A 24,369-nucleotide genomic window follows, 5' to 3' on the forward strand; every position below is an offset into this window, starting at 1 on the left:
AGCTTTGCCATTCAGGGATATTATGTTGTGCCAAATTTTATTTTTTCTTTTGCTGGAAAGTATATGGCAACAGAGATAGAAGAAGCAATGTATACAGTGTCCAGCATTTATTTTGTAATGGACAGGATGGATGAGAAGAGAATGTCAAGTGACTCTGAAAGACATTAAGTCAATTTCAACAAATTTGAAAGTTTTCCATCTCACTGCTAAAATTATCCAGTGCTATTACCTACTCAGCTTTTTCTCACCTTCCAGAACAGTTAATGAGAACCTCTCTTGAAAATGAGCAGCAATGACTTTGTGAAATACACCTTGTAGCTTGAAATTAGGCCCGGACAACAGAGATATGTTTTTGGTACTAATTGTATCAAAAATGATCTGCAAGCATTACATGAATTTCATAAGATTTCAGCTGTCACTGAGCTGTATTACCATCAGAGTAACTCCAGTGACTTGAATGGAAACACTCTTGATCTATACTATATATGAAAATAGGATAATTAGCCATAGTATCTGGCGATTACACACTTCTGATATTCAGGCTCCTGCTACATGTTACATAATTAAGTGGTATATTGTGCAATAAATTTAGACCGGCCACACATGCAAAGTAAGACGGGTCACAAAGGCAAAATAATTATCACCTAATTAACTGGTAAATTGCACAATAAATTTAGACAAGCCACATGTGCAAAGTAATTATTATGCATAAAAAAGACTATCCAGATATTAAAAAAAGCAATCAGCCATAAGTTAGTGCTTGACAATGTGTAACAACTTTATAGCTAGCTACTATCCAGCTTTAATTTGAACATGTAATAGGGCTCTGAGAGTTTGACTCAAGAGCTCTACCATCACCATAACTTGGAAATGACTTTACTAAGGTCAGTGAGGGATATCTTCTGCAGACTGGAGGAGAAACAAAGAATATATACGGATATCTGCTTCCCCTTATTCTGGAACCACTAGAAATTAGCTTCTAGAAGCTACCCTGATATTGTTGCCTGTGGCTTCTGACAACCAGGACAGAGACACTCCTTGCATAAGAAGACAAGAGACCTGTAGTTCAGGAACTGTTTTAAGAGGTCTGTATCAACCATTCAACTAAGTAGGGAAAATCTTCCAATTATGAAGTCAGGACACTTTATAACTGCTTCCATTGGAGCAAGCAATGTAAAGCAGACTCAGTTCTGGGGAGTATCAATACCCAGAAAGTGGGCATAATCTTCATGTAGGCTTCTTTCCCCCCACATATCTGCTGACTCTATGGGAAGGCTACTTGGAAGTGGGGGTGGAGGGACGTCCTGGTACAGGGAACACGCCCTTTAGAATCAAGCCTTTAGCTGTTTTGCAGAACAAGTGGTGGCACTGGACAATTACTTCTTCTATCCTTTGCATCTAACATTATAGCCAACAAATTTACACTAATATAAAACTGGTATCAACCAAAAGCTATTCAGATCCTACTGTTGATCTTACCACTGCTACTTCCAGAGTATCAACTGTCCCAAAAAGTAGAGACATATACAGGAGGATTTGGAGATCATGTGAAGAATTGGAGGGCAGAATTAAACCTAATTTTATTTTGTGTCTGGACTGTAAGAGCACTGGTAGTAGCTTATAATGTGTGTGTCTGGGCATCAAAGGTTAGGAATATAGCTGTATGAATTCCATTCTCTCTCTATCCCTGCTGCCTTTTAAATTAAAGGAGGTGGCTGGAGATAGCTTTCATATCGTCCTTTCCTTTTCCCCCGAGATATGCAATCTTCTTTTTTTTGCACACAAGAATGTTTTTAAAAGCTCAAATAGCAGCCTTGATTGGGTGGCCACAGCTAAAGAAGAAACACAAAAGTTAAATGGAACTTACTTCCATTTGAAAAGAACAAAGTATTTTATAAAAAAAAATGAACATTATATTCCATCTGCTCATTGTAAAACAAAAAATGGCATGTGGGTTTTTCAAGAAGGGTTTTGCAACTCCCAGGTGGCATATCTACCATGTGATATAGCAGTTACTATAGTAACTCTTTCTTTTTTTAGAACATATTTGTACTTTCCTATTTAACCTCTTCAGGATCTCAAAATGTCTCTTTTTATCTGATACCAGCTATTTCAAAGTGAACTTCACCAGAGGTACATAACTGAGAAATGACTGTACAGTGTAATGCAAGGGGGCGTTGATGAATTACAAAGCAAAATACCTTCCTTTCTAACAGTGAGAAAAAAAACCATTTTGCACTTTTTTCTGTTCTGGTTTTTTTTTTTTTAAACTGTGCAAGGAACTTACAAAGGTAGGCCAGGCTTCATATTTGTTCTTTCGGTAATATAACATGTACGGAGGGCAGTTCAGTTTGACAAGGTCTGGGATCCTTACAGAGTCAATGAGAGGTTTCTGAGGCATTTAAGAATGATTTGGGTTTAGGGGCTTATGTGCTCTTTGCTTAGAATGGGAAGAACAGGCATCTCCAAACTACTGCTCATACAGCCTGCAGGCAACCAGAGTGAACTACAGAAAAAACATTAATGAATTTTTCGGGACTTGAAAAACTAGAATAGAATCACATATAGGTGTGACTGAGTCAATTTAGACTACCAGTATGTCAAACAGAATCTGGTCCTTAGCAGTTTCTGAACACAGAAACCTTGTGATCCTAACAGCAGGAAATGGAGCCCAGGACTCCTTGCTGCCAGCTGAGTGACCTAACTGCTAGATTACAGGTTGCTCTCAGCATTGTTTAGGCACTTACAATTAGACGGGCATTTGTTATATATTAGAAATAGCCTTGGCAGTAGGGACAGGAACACAGGATTTACCTGTCTCAGAGAAATACCATTACTACTACACCACAGAGTCAGGCCACCTCTAGTTTGATCTCATTCTGGGTTTGACTCTTGCACACTGGGCAGGAGCCCAGTTACGCAAGTTCAGCAGTGGTACAGAGTGCCCTTGCATAGCCTATTCTATAGCTTGGTATGGTTAGAGTACTTGCCTAACTATGGTGGATATGAGGGTTTGAATTTCTTCAGGTTGAACAAGAACGAAAACGTAGGCCTCCAACTTCTTAGGCAAGTTCTAATCATAAGGCCATTGGGCAAAAGGTGGGTTACAAAAATGCCATCTTGGTACTGAATTCAAATTTACTAATCTGAGTTAAGTCTTGCTTTGGGGTGCCTACTGAAAGCTTCTCTATAGACTCAGACTGCTTAGGTATTTCCTAACAACAAACTGATTTTCAATAGTGCATTGCAGGAGTCAGGCATTATAATGCTCATAGATGTACCATCTAAATCGCTTCTAAAATATGGAAGATCCTTTAGTATAAGTGCTTAGGGAACTCTGTAGTCCAAATGAAAGTGTCTAATGAACTTAGATGGCTCACTTCCACTAAAGTCCTATTTAGGTGCCTAAAGTAGTAATCTGAATCCTGGCCCTATAGCATAAAAAAAGACTTCAATAACTCAGAGGTGTTTTGAAAAATACATAAACCAACACGGTCAAAATCCTACAGTCCTGAATCAATCTTTTTTCAGACAGAACGCCAGCTGACAGTACAAATCTGAGCCTAATTGCCAATTTCCAGCATCAGCTAACATTTTCCAAGTAATCTGCAGATGTTAATAACTGTGGCCACAGTAACATTAATTGCAGATGCCTGAAAATCATGCAGCTTGACCTTTAGTTGGAGGTCAAGAACCTTTAGTCAAAACCAGGCCTTTATATCTTTCACCAATAAGGGATATGTCAGATTGTGTCAGGCAGGTGTTAGTCCATTTGTGTAGCAGAGAAGAAGCATAGAAATTTGCCCAAGCACACTTACAGCATCATCCAACAGTTTTCCTGTGCTCTTTTTCCCTGGAGACTTTGTTGGGGAGGGTGAAGGAGAGGGAAGAGGTGTTGAAAGTGTTTCTTCTTGTTCAATCTCTTTCTCCAGCTTTATTAAACCAGGAGGTTCTACACCAAACCTTTTGAAAACATGCAAACAAAATTAACAAAATATTTCATACCTTAAGATACGCAAACTTCACACATTTTATATTACTACTAGCAAACTGCCCATCAAGAATAACAGCAGGGAGGGAGTGCTGCCATGATGACGGGGACAGAGCGGGTGGGGGTGAGGCCAGTGCTGTGCTGATACCACCCTGCACTGCCACTGACTCCAAGGAGCAAGGCCGGGGGGGGGAGTGGGGGGGGAGGAGGCTGTCATTCCCCCTGCCAAACTCCACATCTGGCTCCGTGCCACCTCTCCTCTGTCCCCATCATGGCAGCGCTCCATCCCCACCGTCATTCTTGATGGGCAATTTGTCCCATACACAGCACTGACTGCAGCTGTGCCCCACAAGAGTGTTATGGACAAACTGACAGACACACAGACAGATGGACTAAGCCCTTTATATATAGAGAGAATGCAATACTGAGTTGCTAAACCCACGAAGAAAAGAATGAGCACTCCATATGATACAATAACTGAAATAATTTCCTTTAATAAATACCACATTTACTTGAATGTATGATGAGGGCTTTTTTCCCTCCAATTACCATGAGCAGAAAAGCCCCTCATCTTATATTTCCATACCAGGAAAACTCCATGCTCCCTATTAAATACATTGACAATCTTTAAACTGTTGCTATGGTGCTCAGTCATGGAAACCAACTACTGTGTGAAGTTGACTGAATGTAGCCCATGCTGAGCCTGCTGATAAAACACATGGCCCATACTGGGCAAACACACTGATGGGGTGGGTGTGTGTGTGTGTGTGGGGGGGGTGTTCTTTTAAAAAATGGGCAGTTGTTCCCAGGGGTACTGCAAGCTCTCCAGCTTTTGGAAAGACCAGAGCAAGCTCTGATACCCTCCCCAGAGATGCTACATTTGATCTCAGCCAAAAAGGCTGAGATGCTGATGGGAATCCATGTATGTGTGTGTGCATGCGTGTGTTACAGTTGCTCCCCCAGGAGGGAACAAGCACCAGGCCTGGAGATACTGCAGTATCAGGCCAGAGAAAACTCTGACACCCTCCCCTGGTACCAAAAGATAGGTTAGTGCCCATTTTTCTCAGTTCCCTCTCAGCACCAATCCTTTTTCCAAGTCAAGGTGAGCCACTGCTTCAAATGCATTTCAACTTCCTCTTCACTCCCACAGATGAGCAGCATCTTTCTTTCCCATTTTCAATGATTCCCATTTATTCATGAGCCTTAAATGTCTGACAAACACCACCAAACTTCTGTGTAGTTGGGAGGCTCTGTCATCCCATCTCTCAGCCTGTCACATGTGATTGTAGAATCACAGAATTATACATAATGAAGGTTGGAAGGGACCTCATGGGGTCATCTAGTCCAACCCCCTGCTCAAAGCAGGACCAGCCCCAGCTAGACCATCCCAGCCAAGGCTCTGTCTAGCTGGGTCTTCACAACCTCCAAGGATGAAGACTCCTCAACCTCTCTGGATAACCTATTCCAGTGTTTTACTACCCTAAGAGTGAGAAAGTTTTTCCTTATATTTAACCTAAACTTCCCTTGTTGCAACTTGACACCACTGCTTCTTATTTTGTTATCTCCCACCACATAAAACAGTCCAGCTCCATCCTCCTTGGAACCACCCTTTAGGAAGTTGAAGACTGTTATTAAGTTCCTTCTCAGTCTCCTCTTCTCCAAACTAAATGAGCCCAGTTTCCTCATCTGCTCCTTGTAAGTCATGTGCCTCAGCTCACTACCACTTTTTTTGCCCTCTGTTGGACACTTTCTAATTTGTCCGCATCCTTTCTGTAGTGGGGGGCCCAAAACTGGATACAGTACTCCAGATGTGGGCTTACCAGTGCAGAACAGGATGCTGTTAACCTTCTTCACAAAGGCATACTGTTGGCTCACTTTCAGCCTATTGTTCAGTATAACCCATAGGTCCTCTTCTGCAGAGCTGTTGCTTAGCCAGTTGGTCCCCAGCATGTACCGGTGAATGGGAATGGCCCATCCTCAGTACAGGACCCTGCACTTGTCTTTACTGAATCTGAAAAGATTTATTTTGGCCCAATCCTCCAATTTGTCCATGTCTCTCTGAATCCTAGCCCAACCCTCCACCATATCTACTATTCCCCCCAGCTTGACATCATCTGCAAACTAGCTGATGGTGTACTCCATACCATCTTCTAGGTCATTGGTTAGTGTCACTCCCACCCTCTATGGGGTGGAGACAGACCAGGCAACCCTGCCCCTGATCTGCATATACATTTTGGAGGGTCCCAAGACCTGATTCTAGTCACAAGTGAGGGAACTAATTAGCACATAGATCCTTTGTCAGGGTATCTGGAGTATACACATAACTAAGCACTGTTTGGATGTGTATAGCTTGAAATACCTGTTGATCCAACCCAATGAACTATAGGAAAAGTCATGAGCTTTTTGGCTCTGGACTAATATTATGCATAATTTGTACCATGTATAAGTAGGTATAAAGTTGTTTATAGAGTGCTCAAATTTGCAGCAGTCAGGGTTGGGGCAAGAGTCAGATGCACAGCAGCCTCCTGTTTCCCTCCCGAGTTTCTGCCTTCCTCTCTGTCCCATCCCCTCTCTGTACATGTAGCTCATTTCCATGTTGTAGCTGGGGAGGGAACAGAGCTTGAGTCTCACAGAAAGGGGAGGCAGGAAGGATTCAGTAGGAAGAATTTGGGAGTGCAGAGGGCAAGAGGGCTCTGGACCCCTCTCCCTCATCCAAAGTCTTCCCTGCTGTAGCAGTGGGAGGGGGATAAAATCAAGGCAACACTCTGATAATTAGATTCTAGACTTGGAAAATTATAATAATTTAATAAATTTTCCATATGTAGAATCTATTGGAAGTCATCTTATATTCAGGGTCATCCTGTATTTGAGTATATACAGTATGTACAGGGAAATTAACGTGACACCGATTAACTGAATCACATTTACAATAAATGTAATTATAATTCAGTGTTCTGTTTGTTACTGAACTATCTATACACACATGCTCTTTTATTTGGTGTATGAATAGCTTGTCATCAACACTTTGCAAAAATGTTATACTACATGTACATATTTAACAGCATTGCTCTGGATTTTATTTACCTTTTCCCCTTGGAGCTTCTGAAAGAACCACGACAACTTAAGTTGCTCAACAGTAGCTTTAAATTTAATGTATCTGAGAGAAGACTGATTAACAAAGGTGAATTTTTTAAGCCTGCACACAAGTATGACAGGTACTATAACTTGTTTAAAGATGGATAAACAGATACAGAAATTGAGGCCAACAAGCATCTCCAGCTGGGCACTCCAAAAGTGAGGCACTGAAATTCATTGGCTCTTTTGACAGTTTAGCTGTAAGTGACCTGACAAATATCACCAGGAGAGCTGAGAATAGAATCCTGGAGTTCTGATGCCCATTTTATTTTGTCCTAATCATTGCATAACATCCCCTTTTTCTTCTCTATGCAAACGCTAAACAACAAAAGCAAAACAAGTATCTTTGTTTAAATACTAATTTCTTTAAAGCTTAAGCCCATCATACTAAACACAAGTTTTTACAGACACTATTTCTTGAAAGAAAACATATTGTTTATTGTACAATTTCAAACCCAGGGTCAGATTTAAAACTGTGCTGATTTATACCAAAGAAAGACTTGGCGACTAAAATGCTGAACCAAAAATAAGGAAATGAAAGAGCATCTCTACATGTATTGGCTCTTGTATTTTTTCATTATAAATCACAATTTACTCACACTACTGCACAGTGAATTAATATACAGAAAACTATGAACCAAATCTGTGCTTGTATTGGCTGCAACTGGGTGCAGTCTGCTTAATGAAAAGTCAGCCAACATTGGAGAGAACACTTATATACGATCCATTCACTTCCTGTCTGTCTGCAGATGCCGACAGGCTGTAAATCATTACATTCCCACTGGGCCCTAAGCCTACACCTGCATGCAGCCTTACTCATCAAATAAACCTTTCCCACTCTTCTAAGGAATGCTGCTGCTTTGCTTCTGCAGCTTTTCATAATCTAATCCACCTCAGATTTTGATTGTTACTACAGACTGTAAGAAAATTATGCATACTAATTATATTCAAATGTCCTTCCATTCATCAGCTGAAATTAAATTTAAACCAAAGGTCTCCACACTTTGCACCAGAATCTAACAAAATCATTGGAGGTTTAAACTGACACAAGAAATCTTCCTATTTATCTCAGAGAGTTTTGCCATTCAAATGAGCTGGAAGGCCCGTTCTGAGAGCTATGTTGGGAATTTCCTTCTCTCCTTCTTTCTGGCCTGGCTTATCCATAAGTACAAATAGAGACTGCAAGGTGATCCCTGATAGACTTCTAAGAGCACTATTTCCTATTTTTCCCAAGGAAAAATTAAGTACAATAACAGAAAGATATTGAAACTGCTCAATAGACTATAATTTCTGAACGAATGACATCTGGGGGCTGATGTACCAAAGGGAAAAAAAGGTTTTATAGCCACGTAAGAGGAATTTCCATTCTTTTTGCTGAGCAGACAGCTTAGCTGCAGTGTATTATATCACCAGAAAAACAGTAGATCTTGTATACACACATATATTTGCATATAATTTTGTTTTCTAGAATGTAAACGTTCTTTAGGATCTTCACACATATGGAGACAGATCCTGCTTTTCTTGCATCATTTTTGCATCAGTGAAATACCAGTGATTTCACTGGAGCCACTCTTACTTTATACTTAGAAAATTGGATCTGCACAGTCCTATTGATTGGAAAGAGACTGTTGTTGGTTGCACAACTCAGTTTCATCCCCTGTGAAATTCATCTGTCTTTCCCAAAGGCTGTCAATTCACTCATGTGAAAGTAGTCTGTGTATACAGTTTGGCCCACTGCATGTATTGAAACTGCACAGTATAATTGAAGGTCAGAATTCTGTTTCCTATACAATCAGAAGTCCGGGAGTTTTTCAGGGCTATTGAATACTGATGACCATTTGTTTCTCCCCTACGGAATACCAGTATAAACTACCAAAATTCCACTGAAGTCAACAGAGATACATTGATGTAAGTGAAAAGAAAGAAGGCAAAGTAAATATGTACCTTTACAGACTGATTAATAAGATTATTTAGAGAGAGAGAGAGAGCATAAGCTTCAGTGAACCAAAATTTACTTCAGACCCCTGATTTACAAAATACGACACTATCTTGAGAAAACTTCAGGGATAAATTCAGTGGTGCAATTCTGGAATAACTCTGTTGACTTCAATAATTACCCTAAGCCTCTTTAAATGGCAGCAGATATTTTCGCTTGTTTGTTTCCTCTGTCTTCCTTTCATAGCCAGAAAAAGTCTCCAGTCATTTCAGAACTTTAAAAGGTTTTGTTGTAGAAAGATTTCAAGTTTGCTAGGCCAGTGTAAGTTATTTTTTCTTTACCTAAACCACCTGTGTTGTGTGTCACATATCTTGGGCATGATCCAGCTAGAAGGCAGGGTAGGTTTAGACCTTATAGACTAATCAGAGAGAGAGCGAGAGAGAACAAACTGATGTACACACACACACTTTAGTTAATTTATAAAACTCAAATGTACCCTGCCTCCTACTTGACTTCAGAGTAACATGCCGACCATGAACTTAAGTCTCATTTACTTGAATGGGAGTTTTATTGATTTCTACACACCAGCAGTAGTCTGAGAAAAGTGTGTTTTGAGACATTCACGGGAGGAACATAATGGTGAATTGATAAGTCTCTCTGTTTTCAAGGAGAGAAAGAGGAATACACTTATGCTGGGTGCCTCTTTCTTCTCTAGCTACTTAGGAATCTGTTGAGACTCCTTTTTAGTACCATAGCTTTGAATTCCTCTTTTGAGAAGTAGGCCCCAAAGAGTGTCAGTATAGTTACATTGATATTTTGATTAAACAGGTTTTAAAACAAGCAAAGCCAATGCCTACTTAACGTTTTTTTTCTTATGGGTAATTTAAAGCAGTATCATAGAAGTGATAGAAAATGTTAATAAAACTATGTTAAATCTCACGACCATACTAAATACAGACCCTGTTCTAATCATGCTTATTTCCCCTGTAGCTAGATTTTAGCATAGTTAAAGCAACACTGCTATTACATACCTGTCACTTAAATTACATAATACTGATATTTTTCCTTCCCAGTGTTTTCTGTTCTGAAATTTAGTAGACTACGGAGAATATGCAGGTCCCAAACTGGGGCAGAATATTTTTGGAAACGGGAGGTTGGGAAGAGCAACAATTCAAAAGGAGGAGCAATTACATGTTATTCTATTCCCAAGCTAGTTTAAATCAGGGATGAATTATGGGCCATATCTTGGCTTTTTTTGTTTAATTAAATTCCCATTGACTACGGAATGATAAATAGATTAATCAAACTGTTGTGTTTCTTTTTAAGGCAAGAGGAGCAGTGCTTAATAAGGGATAGTACAATATGGCTTAGCATTTATTTTTTGCATTTGTGGAGTACTGGAAAACAGTTCAAACAGGAGAATCCAAAATATACAACCCAATGTGGAAAAATCATATGTTGTAGATAAAATTCTGTATTTGTTCTCTTATAGAGATGATGGGAGATTTCCCAATGCAGAAATTTTTTGAGCTCCAAATGTTTTGTTTGAAACATCTTGGATTCAGTGAACTTTCATTGAAAGCAATCCTGCCTGGATTCCTGGAAAGTCTACTGTGGGGTTGTATGGTCCCCACACCTAGGGTAGATGAAGCTGGCCGGCCTCCTGCAGACAGTGGACCCTGAAAGCTGCAGGGTTTCCACATCCAAGTAGTGCATTGGCAGGTGTACCAGAGAGCCAGAGAAATAGAGAATGTCTTGCAGCTGCTGACTGAAATTGCAATTCTTGTCTTTTTCACTGCTTTTGTTACTAGTCTGACCAGTTTCAGGCTCCAAAACATTTCTGGTTTGGTTTAGGCTTAAATGCAAACTTTTTCTTTAAAAGAATAATAAATAGTAATTCTTTGTTGAATTATAATAACATTGGGCCAGCTTGCAAAATCCTTTTCACACTGAATAGTTCCTTACAATAATCCTCCAATGAAGCCAGATCAAGACATATGAAAGCCAAATCTGTTATGACTGAAATCAGTCCAAAAGATACAGAAGAATCAGGTTTAGACCCTGGAGTAACAGCAAATTTACAGAGAAAATTGTCTCAGTTACTTTTAAAAAAGGAATAGAATTGAATATTGTAAGAAAAAAAGAATTCAACCTTAATTCCTGTTCAAAACTAAATTTTTCATCTCTGTTCCCCCATACTTCCCCTCATAATATGAATTCAGCAGACAAATATCATCATTATAGTAATGCAGGTTAGATTACATTATTTGAACAACTGCCCACAAGTTGTTTTATGTAACCCTTGATTGGCATTTGCCTTGATCTTGACTAATCTAAATGTTAGCATGAAGACATGCTGAATCTGGTAGGTCTCTCAGTAGTTGATCCTGTTGAAAATGTAAATATTCTTTAAATGTTTTTGCCTACCTGGATGCAATCCTTCCAAGTTCCAACAAACAAAGACATACTTCTCTTGGCTGCTTGTGAAGGACTGTAAAAGCAAAATAGAAATGAAAAACTATTTTACAAAAAGGGTATTTTAAGGACCTTGGTGATAAGTTTATTAGTGACCATTATCAACTTCTTAACTCTGAACCCCTTCTCAGGCAAATTATCCTCTGGCTTCCAAACCAGTTTTGACTGAATTATTACAGAATTAAGACCCAAGACTGATGTTTTCAAAGGATCTAAGGCGTTTAGACACTCTAAAATTTTCCTCAAGTTCCACTGAAAATACCACCAGATAAAAATGCTTATACTATTCAATGAGATACAAATTGTTCATAACCATATAAAACGAATGGAGTATTCCTACTGAACAATGAAACCTAATGACACGTCAAAGAAATTCTGTATCACTTTTTATAATTTAAAAAGTTAGTGTTCCACAGGATATCATTTTTCTCCATTTAGTTAAAGCAGCAAATATTAAAAATGTATAACTGAAAGAAAAATGTTCTGCAAACATGGTCATGAATTCCTTACGCATACAAAACTCATGTTGCTTTCTAATGGAGTGCAGGGTATTCAATGAACTTACCCAGTCCTTAAAAGAAATATACTTACCTTTAATACTTGCTCCCTAATGAGATGCATCTAGACAAGTTGTCATGCCTGAGTCCAGGGCAAGACCAGAAGAAACATCCCAAAGTTTTGAAAATTTAAGCTTTGGAAGCAGCTGTAGCATGTTATGAATCTCTTAGGTAGAAGTTCCACTATGTTCCATGGTCTTTGCTTTGCAAAACTCAGAGATAACTCCTCCCAGAAAGGTCAGGTGAAATATATAAGGAAAAATATACCAAAATTGTGCAAAGAGGCATACTGGATAGTGGCAATCTATTTGATTATGCAGCATCAGACAATAAAAGTTATAGGTGCATTGTTTCCTTTTCTCAAGAAATACCTGCTATAATGGAATCCTGCTCTTGCAGATAACTTTAGGCATAGCTAGATATGGACAAGTTTCCCATGGATCCATGCCCAGAAACAGGATCTAGTTCTTAAAAAATAAACAAATTATTTTCACATGAACCAGCAGAGAAGAAGCTTCTGTGTTGGACATGCTGGAATACTTAAGGAATTAGCAGACTGATCTGACTCAAACAGGTAAAAAAAAATGCCAATGGCCAAAAGTACTAAAGGTATGAGAGCTAGGTATCTCCTAAAACAAGATATTCAAAGAAGGACAGATCCCCACTTGATATAAATTTTCATTGTGCCATTGGCCTTAATGGAAACATGATCATTTACATGAACTAATGATCTGGCTTACAGACTTTTATAGTTTCATTCATGCTGCAGTACCTAGAAAAAAAAAATCAATGCATTTTCCCCCATTTCCAGAAGGAAAATTGCTTAGCATAAAAGTATAGAGGCAGGGCTCTGGGAAAAGAATTTCCACCATATAGCCATCTGTTATTAGGATAAGAGACGTAAAGACGTGGCCAGTTGTTCTTTCTCAAAATCCTTCCTTGCCACAAAAAAATTATATATAAAAGACTTAATCTGATCGAGGAGTTGTAATATTAAAAAAAGTTACACTCATGGCACCAGATTCACGTTCTGCTATTTTTACTTGACAATACTATTTTGATTTTAGAAAAAAAAAAAAAGGTCAGTTATACAAAATGTATCTCAGTGTTAAATATACCTCCAGCTAAAAATGGAAAGCCATTTCCAGCTTATACATACACACATTTTACTGAAGGTTGAGGGAAAATCTGAGTCGTGTAGTTTTGGTCAAAATATTTGTAAACATAATAGGGAGAAGGTTTCAGTGAAAAAAAAGCAAAGTCTGTGTCAGTATTCAAACTTCCACTTATCAAATTAAAGCAATGCACTTCAGTGAGACTCACAATATTCCAGACACATTTCATGCATTTCATGATGATCAACGTGAAACAGTGAAATCATTGTTAGAGCATGGCAAGCTGTGCAGGCAATGACCAACCATAAAAACAAACATCTGGTGATGTGATAAGAAAACAGTGATGCAATACTTCTAACAGCACATTTTAGCATTCCTGAGGACTATACAGGCATGCAAATTCAGGAAGTTCAGAGGAAAACAAAAGTTCTGTATAGAATACAGGGCCTACTAGAATCATTTAGATTCTCAAAACAAAATTCTTACATTACAAGAAGCTCTGTTTAATTGCCTATTTATTGCCAGTAAATCTGTGAGATTAGGAGTTAAGTGAAGACCTTAAAGCAATGGTTCTCAACCTTCTGAGACTCGAGGCACTCTTCAAAAAACGACAGCTCTTAGCTTGCATTCATTTTTTGACAACAGAAAAATAATAAATCAATTCTTCTGTTGCAAAAAAAGACCACAACAGGTCAGAATGTTTTGGACATTGTGGATTCCTATTTGAAATTGTTGGGTTTATCTTGTGAATCATATGCAGAGTGCTTGTACACCTAACTGCTTATATTGTGCAGCATCCCACAGTACCCTTTAAAGGATTTCATGACAGTCTGGTTGTGAACCACTGATCTAGAGTCAAAAGACCAGTGTTTTACTCCTATCGCTCTTACAAACTTTCTATGAGACCTTGGGAAAGTCATTACAAGCAAAAATTTCAATGAGCAATGATTTGAAGTGCTTCAATTTTGGATGCTCAACTTGGGACAACTTTTACTTCCCAAAAACCAAGAGGAACCCAATATTGTTACCTACTTTTAAATACTGGTTGTTCTATACTTTGCTCTTCTGCAAAATGAGACAAATAACTTCTCACAGAGATGCTATGAGGCTAAACATAATGTTTATAAATGTTTTGTATCTTTGATAAAAGGTATATGCAAATCCTCTGAAATCTTTCTTGTTAGTGTGAAGTCCATTTACTTTTTCATTTGAAAATACTATGAAAGCAAACATATCTGAATGATAATGTGGAAATGAACAGGGAAATGGATAGCTGTCTGCGGGTTTGAGCTGAATGCTTACATATTACCTAAACTGCAATAAGTTAGGAATATTGTTTAATAAATCTATACTCAAGGGTTAAAACCAGCTCTGTGATAGCAGCACATAAATTTACATATTTATTTTTTTAATATAGAATTTAGCCTCTCATGCATTTTCATTATCATACAGAATTATATGCTATATATTATATAAAAACAAGTAATACAGTTCATGGATTAGAGGAAATTCCTTTTTGGAGTGAGTGATTACAGATTCAGATAGAAATCTAACATCTGTACTTATGGTGTGCTTTTGCTTCCTGTGGGAACTGCATTCATAATTTTCTGAATTACTTACTGGAATCTGAATTAAGATAGGCCCTTAAATTAGAACTAACACTTCAAATTTCTGACCTGAAAGTTTATCTGATCTTATATACATAAAGCTGCATACATGAATAAATACCATATTTATTACAACTATAACTAATATTCAGTTTGACAATCCAGGAATTATAAGCAGCAAAATAAGACTGAAGGTACAAATTAATTTCTAATGCACTATACTATGTCAACAGAATTAAACCAAAGTAAGTAAAGACCATTCTGCCTTTACTTAGGGACAAGTTCTCTTCTCATTTATACCCCTGGTTAGTATGGATGCATAAATATAAAGAAGGAGATATTCAAAATTCCTTGCCAACAATTCACTCTGCCTTTCAGAAGTATACCATTACGAGAATATATGTTTCTTATTATTTTACAAACTTACCTAGCTCGTATGACTTTTTAATCCCTTATGTATTTTGCATATAAATACAAGAAAACTTCTGTTGGGGAACTGTTATCAATATCTGTGATTAATTATTTTGAAAAAAAAATTGTATTTGAAATTAATTTTCTTACTACACATATTTAACCCTTTTCTAATAATAATAGGATAGCAACATTATAAACTAGCACTAAGACAGTTATGACCAAACTGTAACATATCTGATACCACAAAAATATAGTAAAAAAATTGCTGAGGTTGAAAAAAATCAAGCACGTAATCCAGGATTAGAAATGATAAAGTTAAGGTTGTTCATGTAACTTTAAGTTAGACTTGTATGCATTTCCATTATGATGCAGGAACTTTGGGTCATTCTGCACACCAGAGAGATGGCATTCATTTGATTGACAGCTATTAAACATTTTTTTATCCTCTTAGGGCAATATGTATTCACACGTATAATTTGCTGTACACCATCCAAATCCTCTCCTGAAATATAGGATTACTGATTTTTACACAAACTTTTCTACAGTGTACTTATCTTAGTCCTTTATAAAATACTAATGAACTTCCTGGATGCATCTACATATGCACTTTAATGCACAGTGACCTATTTTAATGCTCATTAAAATGTCACTAAAAACCATGCTCTTTAGTTAATAGGCATTAATATAGGCTAATGTGCATAAAGCATTAGTTAAAAACCATAAGTGCAGAGGCTGCTCCAATGCACTGTAATTACAGTGCATCAGAGAAGACTAGATTACTCAAATCTGGTAGAGTGTGGTAATTACCATGCTCTAAACCAGCCTCTGCGACTCAGGTATCAGTATCCTCATGGTTCAAAATGGTGGCAGGGGTGCTTGAACTAAAGCTCATTGAAAAAGTTTTAATTCAAACACTCCCATTGCCATTTTTAAGCACAGGGATGCTAATACACAAAATGCCATGGTGCTTTAATTAGAGTGGCTCTCAGAGCTACTCTAATTAAAGAGCCAACCCCCACCCTCAAAGCACGTGTATAAGTTCCCCATGCTCTTTAATTAATGTGCACTAAGACAGGCTAATGTGCATTCTCCTAGTACCTCACTATGGAGGTACTAGATTTAATGCACATTTACTAAAGTGCATTAATGCACATGTAGATGCATCCACAATTTCTATGGTCCTGTGAGGCTCATTGCTCCCATGAGGTATGCTGAAATGAGAGAGTAAGTGATTAAAGTTTAAACCAGTGGCTTTCAACCTTTTTTTCATTTGTGGACCCCTAAAAAAATTCTGAATGGAGGTATGGATCCCTCTGAATTGTAAGTGGTCATCACATACTTCTGATTGATCCTAGTCATCTTTCACAGATCCCTTAGACATAGTCTGCATATACTCAGGGTTCTGCAGACCATAGGATGAAAACTAGTGGTCTAAATAACCAACTAATTTTAGTGCCCCACCTGAGATGCTTAGAATATTTAGCATTTTGTAGCACTTTACACAGAGCTCCCATTGAGCTCTGTTGCAGGGATAAGCGTACAGTGCTTCTACAATGAAAACCTTAAGCTGCCTATAACATGTGCTCAGAGGTGGGAGAGAAGGAGAATTTTAATTAGAGCAGTTCTCAGACAGTCACGCTAATTAAAAAGCCAGTGTCACATGTATTCAGCCCCCATGCATTTAAAAATAGCCACAAGATGCTTTATCTAAAACTCATTCAAATAAGTTGAGATAAAGCATCCTGCAGCCATTTAAAAAAAAGCAGGGGCTTAATACACATGATGCTGCATCAATACTGGACTGTTCTAATTAGAATGCAGAACAGATTCAGTTAATCAAGTCTGCCCCAATGCATTCTAATTAGAACAAGAAGGAGTACATGTACAGGCACCCCTAAAGCCCCAGGACAGGCACCCAGAAAATAAGATGTACACAATTAATTCTGGAAAAAACTGAGGTTTAAGTGATTTCCCCAGCTGTCCAGAGGAACTGTATGGCAGAGGCAGGGACACAATTTAGTTCCCCAGGCACAACTGTGTTAGTGCTAGTTCAGTTAGTACTAGTGCTTTCCCCACTCCTGCCTCATGCAGTATTTTCTCTAATTCTTATTCTCAGGAATAACTAAACTGTTTTAGATAAAACTTTCCAAAAAATAATTCTGCCTGAATCAACATGGAAAATTTCAGCCCAAGTACTTTAAGTATGATAAAATTATAAGCTCTGCCTCCCTGCATAGGGGCTTATCCCATTGTGCATGGGGCTGGGAGACAGCTGTTCCTGCAGCTGGCACAGCTCCCCCTGCACTGGGGCTTAACAAAACTACTCCTGGTCAGCATTTACACATGTGCTATTGCACGTTATCTAATGCACCATTTATCTAGTACCTGTATGTGGTGGTACTAGAAAATGGTGCATTAGACTAATTTAATGTTCAGTAAGTCCAGAGTATGCATACATGGTAATACTTTACTGCATATTGGATTAGTTTAATGGGCAGTAAAGCATCTCGTGTAGACACACCCACAAAGTCTTATAATGGAAAGTATATGGAGAGGTCAACTACAGATTTCACTATCAATTTAAAAGGCTTAGAACAACAAAATTAACATATTACAACTGGTTTTGTGACTGCATTATTGTAGTATGGATTTTCCTAAGCCACTCCTTGACCTTTTGGGGAAGACTTCCAAAGGCACATAGACACTTATCACTGACCTGCAAAGGAAATTAATGACTTTATTCTCATTGGTATTTTTTTAAATCCTATTCTGATTATACTGTTGCCTTCTCATAATCACCAAAGAGGTTGATATCCTTTAACATTCATAAATTTATGAAATAAACAACCCCAAATATTATAAATAATTTTACTGTAAGCTACTATAACCTTTTCTTCTCTGGCTTCCTTAACTTCCTTTCCCTTCATTCAACAAAACTAACTTTCCTTTGCACTTGATTTGTAAACATAACACACCCTTCTTTCAAAATCTTCCCCAATTCATTCTTTGGGCAAGCCTCACCTTTTGTCACTTTTGGTAACACGAAGTGTCAACAAATAGATGTCCAAAACACTTGTTACACCACAATGTGGCTGCAGGAAAAGGTAGTAATAAAGTGTGCTGCCTTGTTGTGGTGGACATCTATTGGCTTTATGTCAAGAGAGTGTGCACAGCTGGAGCTGCCTGCACTCTCCTGCTGCCATAGGCAGGTGCTTCTGGAGTTTGAAGGCTCTGGTTCTACACACACCAGGAATTCCTGCACAGGTTCAGGCCCTTCAAGCCCCAGAGGCACCTGCTAAACTTTCCCCTCAACTTCCAGAGATGCATGTGTAGCAATCTCCAAGGTATGTTTCTGGAAGCAGAGAAAGTCAGGGTTTCCTGCTTCCACAGACTTACCCTGAAGACTGCCAGGCACACATCTCTGCAAGTGGGAAATCCCAACTTTACCTACTTCCAGAGATGCACCCCAGAAATACCAGAAGTGGGTCTCTGTTAATGGGGAAAGCCAGGACATTCTGGTGTGGTCCTGGGGCTGTCAATCAGCTGACTGACAGTCTCAGCCTTCAAATCATACTGGAGCAAGTTCAACACTCCAGTCTGGTTCCAGGGCTGAGATTGCCAGGGGTGTCTCTCAGGAAGTGGGGAATACATTGCCCTTTGTCCCCCAAGATCAGCAGCTGGAACAATGGGAGAGGTGCGTTTCGCCCACTGAAGCAGATCAGCTGTGCCAAGACAAATCCCAGCACAGCTGACACACTTCATTTGGAAATGTCTGTTTCTAGCCTTTCTGTTTCAAACGCAAGTTATTTCATATTACTACTTAATAAGTAGTATGACACTACTTATTCTTCAGATAAAAAGAATTACTTCTCAACTTTTATGTCAAATTTAATCCTGTATTTGTCATAGGAATCTCAATTTTTAAAAAAGCTGTTCAAATGCAATATATGCTGGACTAAAATAGTGACTATGACATACACAGCATGGAATGTCTTACAAATAATCCAAGCACTTTTGATATATTGATTTACATTAACTTAATTTCACAGTGCTATTAAATAGTCCAAGATGCTTCTATAGTCCTCAATTGACAAAAAACACTCAACAATTATGTGGATCATTTTGTCAAACATTGTGAAGGACAGAAACAAAGTCTTATTCTGATGCAACTGCATCTGATACATAACTAAATGTTGGGAACTGGAAATATATCATTTGAAAAAGAGTGGCCAAATCAATACTTTCTTTTCAATGTGAAATTAATTCGAGAAAATATACAGAATGCTACTGCAATGAAAAAACTGCTCAAATATGTACATATAAAATGTTACGCAATCAAAATGTGCTTTAATATTTTTGACAGAAGTGAAAAAGCAATACTCAAATGGAAGGTAGAGGTGTCTGTGTTTCACTCTAGCACTAATATTAAAACAACACAGATCACTGTTTACAAAGCCTGGTCCAGTAAATGGTGGTATACAGATCACTGTTTACAAAGCCTGGTCCAGTAAATGGTGGCTGAGTCATTGCATCAAAAAAAGCCAGTGCAACATATCATAAATATGTATACAATATATACAGAATATAAAAACACAAAAGATGAACACAAGAATGCCAAACAGTTCTAAAAAAAGCACACACATTAGCATGCTGGCACAGTTGATGGCAAACCCTTTACTTGCTGGGTAGATTGTTTTTCGAAGAAAGAGCTGAAGAAGATTCGTTGGCTCCAGATCCTATAACCATCCAATAACATTAGGGTATAGACAAAGTCATTCCTAACAAAGAGTTCATAACTTTAACTATGTGCCTCAGGCCAAATTCTACAATTCTTACTCTGGCAAAACTCCTGAAGCCAAAAAGAATTTTTCCAAAGTAAAACATTCTTCAGGCCTGAGCAAAATAACCTCAGTCTGGAGTTCAGACTTCTATCAGTAAATGATCACAGCCATGTGGATCTACTAGCTTAAACCCCTACTTAAGGGAACATCTAGGTGCAGACCATACTAAAATCTGTGTACTACAACACTGAATGCATCATGTTTGTGTTGTAAGTATAAGGAACTAAACTATATCCCTGATCCATAACTGCAGAGATCCCATATAAAGGTTGCACGATTAAAGATGTGTCTAAACCAGTGGTGCACTCTGGACTGTGGACCAGATCTAGCCTGAGGACCTGTGTCACCTGGCCCATAGGGCTCCCTACAAAATCTGGAAATTTGGGGGAAATGAAGCAGTTTCAATTAATGCTGCCCTATGCCACCAAATTTCCAGGCCCCAAAGCTAAATTTTGTGGTTCTGTGCATAAGGTTGGGGCCAGGGTTCAGGCCAGGGCCAGAACCGGGGCCCAATCTAGCATGTGCAGGACTGGGGCCTAGGCTTTTACCAGGGCCGGGCTAAGGCAGCAGACCTGATCTGGCATGCTGGCTGGGGTCCAATTAAGTGCACAGGACAGAGGCCGTACACTGGATCCCACCCATGGCACTGACCTTATCCTGGATCAGATCCAGTCTGTGAATCGACCCCACACCACTCATCCAGCCTGTATCCCAGGAAGTTTGGGCACCAGTGGCCTAGACAATAATAGAAGGTGTTGCTAAATAAGACTGATTCTGTAACTCTTTATATATGATGTTCATAAAAGACACGGTTGGGAAAAATGAATTTGTTGGTGAGGGCTGAGTACAGTGCAAGAAGTTACCTGTTCTTGTGTATCTGTACCAGCACTAGTCACAGTCATGTTCAATGTTGCTTCATGATATTGTCAATACTATGGATTTGACAGAATAGATTGTGGGTAAGGCAATAGGGGCTTATTCTCCTCTTAACCAAAGGCATCAACTAGATTCTTTCCTCTCTTGCCCCTTATGTCATAATGTCTGCGCACACTAACTTTAAAGTGAATATGAATGCTGCCACTCTACTCTGATGGCAGTTCATACCTAGCTTTACACAGAAGTAAACAAATGCAATAGGGTGAAGCAGGAAGACTTATGCTTCCTGGGTCCATGTGAGGTGCAAAAATAGATCTGGTCAAAAATTGTCATCAAGGCAGCTTTCCACTGGAAAATGTCATTTGGATAAAAATAGGTTTTGTGAAAACTTCAATTTTGACAAAACTTGCTGTAAAACAAGTTTTCACAATTTGATTTGGAAAATTTCAAAATGTAATTTCAATATGAAGTTTTCATTTAAAACTTTATTTTATGTTATTCCATGCAATATCAGTAGTAAAAATAGTAGGGTATTTTACATGTCATATCACCTCAGGTTGTCACAACGGTCCCCTGTGTGGTGAGATTTTTTCCCAGATCCCAACAATTGCACCTCCTATCATGCCATAGGAATCTCCAGCCAGCCCCATGTTGTCCCAGAGCAGGGACCGATAATCAGCTGATTGAGGGTCCTGGCCCTGGGGCTGCACCACAGTCTCATACTGACTTCGGTGCAGTCCATGGGCTGAGATGGACAATTAGCTGATCATTGGTTCCAGCCTCAGGACTCAATGGAGTCTTGAACTAGCTTCAGTGCAGTCCCAAGGCTGGACTCGACAATAAATTGATTGTTGATTCCAGTCCTGGGACCACAGTGGAGATAGCTTGAGACTCATGTGGTCCTGGGGTGCTGATTGTTGGTCTGAACCCTGCAAGCATACTCCAGCTAATTCAAGAATCCCATGTAGTCCTCAGGGCTGAGACTGACAATCAGCTGATTGTGGGTCCCAGCCCTCAGACCAGACTAGAGCCAGCCTGAGACTCTGGTGCAGTCCTGGGGCTGGGGGAGCTGTCAGCCAAGTCCTGCCATACAGTCAGCATCAGGATGTTCACTGTAAGGCACAATGGCAAGCAGCCACAAAATTATTCTACATATTCCAAAATACTTGGAATAATTTTATGACTGACTGTACATTTTGTAGTGGCATTAATTACCTGAATGTGTGGCTGGGTTACTATTTAAAATGGGATTAACAGATTAATCATATTTTAAGTGTCATATCTGCCAGGGGTCCATATGGCATATCTTATCATGATATGACAGAGTCATGATAATTTATCCTTTTATATCTGTATTTGAGCAAACATTAAGGGCAGATGTTTGTATAATAATAAAAGTGCCAAAGTTCAAAAATGATTTATTCATCTACAAAGTAAAATGAGATGTACCAACTTGTACTAAGGAACAGATCCATTTAACATTTATTTTTAATAAAATGAAAATATTTAAATGTTTATGTCATATTATGTGACATTTTGTTTGGAAGTGATGAATTAGTAATTGTAGTAGCATAATATGATGCGACTTTTCATGAAAAAATAAATGTAAAATGGAAAACCTACGCATATACATTTTCCTGAACAAATTTAAGGTTCCAGTTTTAAAATTTACATTTAAAATTGAATTTTAAAATAGAAAATAAATCATTTTCTTCCAATTTTTTAAAATATTCACATCACATGGCATTTTTAAAAAGTGCTGATTCCATTATGATTCCAAACAAAACCAAGTTCTGAAATTCAAAGCTTTTCATAAAATAGAAATTCAAGGTTTCAATCATATATACACCCCAGAGTTCACACTTAAGTGAGCCAGCTCAGCACCACTTTTACAACAGATTCCAGAAAGCTCTGAAAGCATTTGAGTTCATCATAAATCACTGAAATTATTTTACAAACCTGATCCCTTCTTCCATCATACTAGTATGAATCAGAAGTAATTTTAAGTTGTGTTCCCTGATCAAGCCCAGTGAATATAAAGAATGTGTTTACAAATTCTAGATTACAAATTGCAAGGACCAAGCAAGTAAAAAAATCAAGCAGTATGAAGTAATTACAGCACATTAAGTTTAGTACCTGTCATGACATTTTTAACAAGTGTACCCCTTCTGCCTCAAAGTTTCACTTCATGTACCCCTTTATATTTTTCTCTGGTTTTTAAGGGGTGGGAGGGGTAGTGCAGAGCAAGACCCCCATGGTAAGGAAGGGAGTAGGGCTTGGGAAGGTGTTGCACAGCTGGGTTGGAGTGAGGGACAGAGCTGCAAGAGTGGTTTGTCCAGGAGGACGGGGGCAGCTCCCGCTGCTAAACACTTCCCAGCAGAGGCCCAGGGGGTTTGTGCCCCCCAGATCTCTGCGAAGGGTTGAGGCAGCGACTGATACAGGCTGGACTGCCACTGCCTCATGCCACCTCCACACCCAGCACCATTTTCTCATGGGCAGTCACACATACAGCTCCACAGGCTGGTGAGGGCCCAATGTCCAGGCAATTGCGTACCGACCATCACCAACCCATGGAGCCACATGTGCAACATGGCTCCATGGCCGTGAGAAAGTGGCATGGCATGCAGCCACACGGGATGGTGGTGGTGGCGGTGGCTGCTGCCATGTGGAGCCCCCCTCCCCCACCACATGGCCATCCAGGTTGCACATGTGTGGCCCACAGAGGGGCACCTCTACCCTCGCTCCCCTGGCCCTGGAAGCAAGCACAGAAAGCGAGCTGAGGTAGGGGACTGGGAGACGCTGCCCAAAACTCCATTAACATCAATAGTTCATAAGCTTCTGGGGATACGAAATTTATCTGCTTCCGTGTTTATACATTGTCCTCTTCTGTTGGGGATATCTGCTAGTGATTACAACGAACTTCAGTTATATTAATGGGAGCTATGGATACACAAGCAGTACACAATTGGGATAAAGTTATAATACTCATGATTTATTAAATAATTTTGTCCCTCTTTCCATAGGATCCAAGTTTAATAAAAAGCAACAACACAATAATCAACAGAATTATATATTACTATTCATCAAGTATGTCTCAGAATTGTGCAAGAGCCTCCCATCATGGTTGTGCCATCTTTCTTCATTAAATCATAAAATCAATGAGTCAGAAGGGACCTAGATAGATCATCTAGTCCGACCCCCTGCCATGGGCAGGAAGGAGCACTGGGGGTTGGAGGGGGTCATAAGACTCCAGCCAGGTGTCTATCCAGTCTCCTTTTGCAGATTTCCAGGGAAGGTGAGAGCACCACCTCTCTGGGAAGCCTATTCCAGGCTCTGGTCACCCTTACAATGAAGTAGTTCTTCCTAATATCTAACCTAAACCTATCCTCCCTCAGCTTGTGGCCATTGTTCCTGGTGACTCC

At 39.0% G+C, this 24,369-nt stretch overlaps 1 protein-coding gene across 6 annotated transcripts in view; it reads right to left on the reverse strand.

Moving 5' to 3' along the window:
• Positions 1-24,369, reverse strand: part of GAS2 (growth arrest specific 2) — a 166,937-nt gene that overhangs the window by 66,754 nt on the left and 75,814 nt on the right. For all 6 annotated transcript variants that reach the window (XM_019552025.1, XM_019552027.1, XM_019552022.1 and 3 more), the window contains 2 exons: positions 11,490-11,553; positions 3,819-3,963 (listed from right to left, as the gene is read on the reverse strand). In XM_019552025.1, the coding sequence (XP_019407570.1) occupies positions 3,819-3,963; positions 11,490-11,553 (209 nt within the window). The remainder of the gene's footprint in view (positions 1-3,818; positions 3,964-11,489; positions 11,554-24,369) is intronic.

Source organism: Crocodylus porosus, unplaced genomic scaffold, assembly GCF_001723895.1.
Source record: "Crocodylus porosus isolate Cpor-Errol unplaced genomic scaffold, CroPor_comp1, whole genome shotgun sequence".
Taxonomy (NCBI): domain Eukaryota; kingdom Metazoa; phylum Chordata; order Crocodylia; family Crocodylidae; genus Crocodylus; species Crocodylus porosus.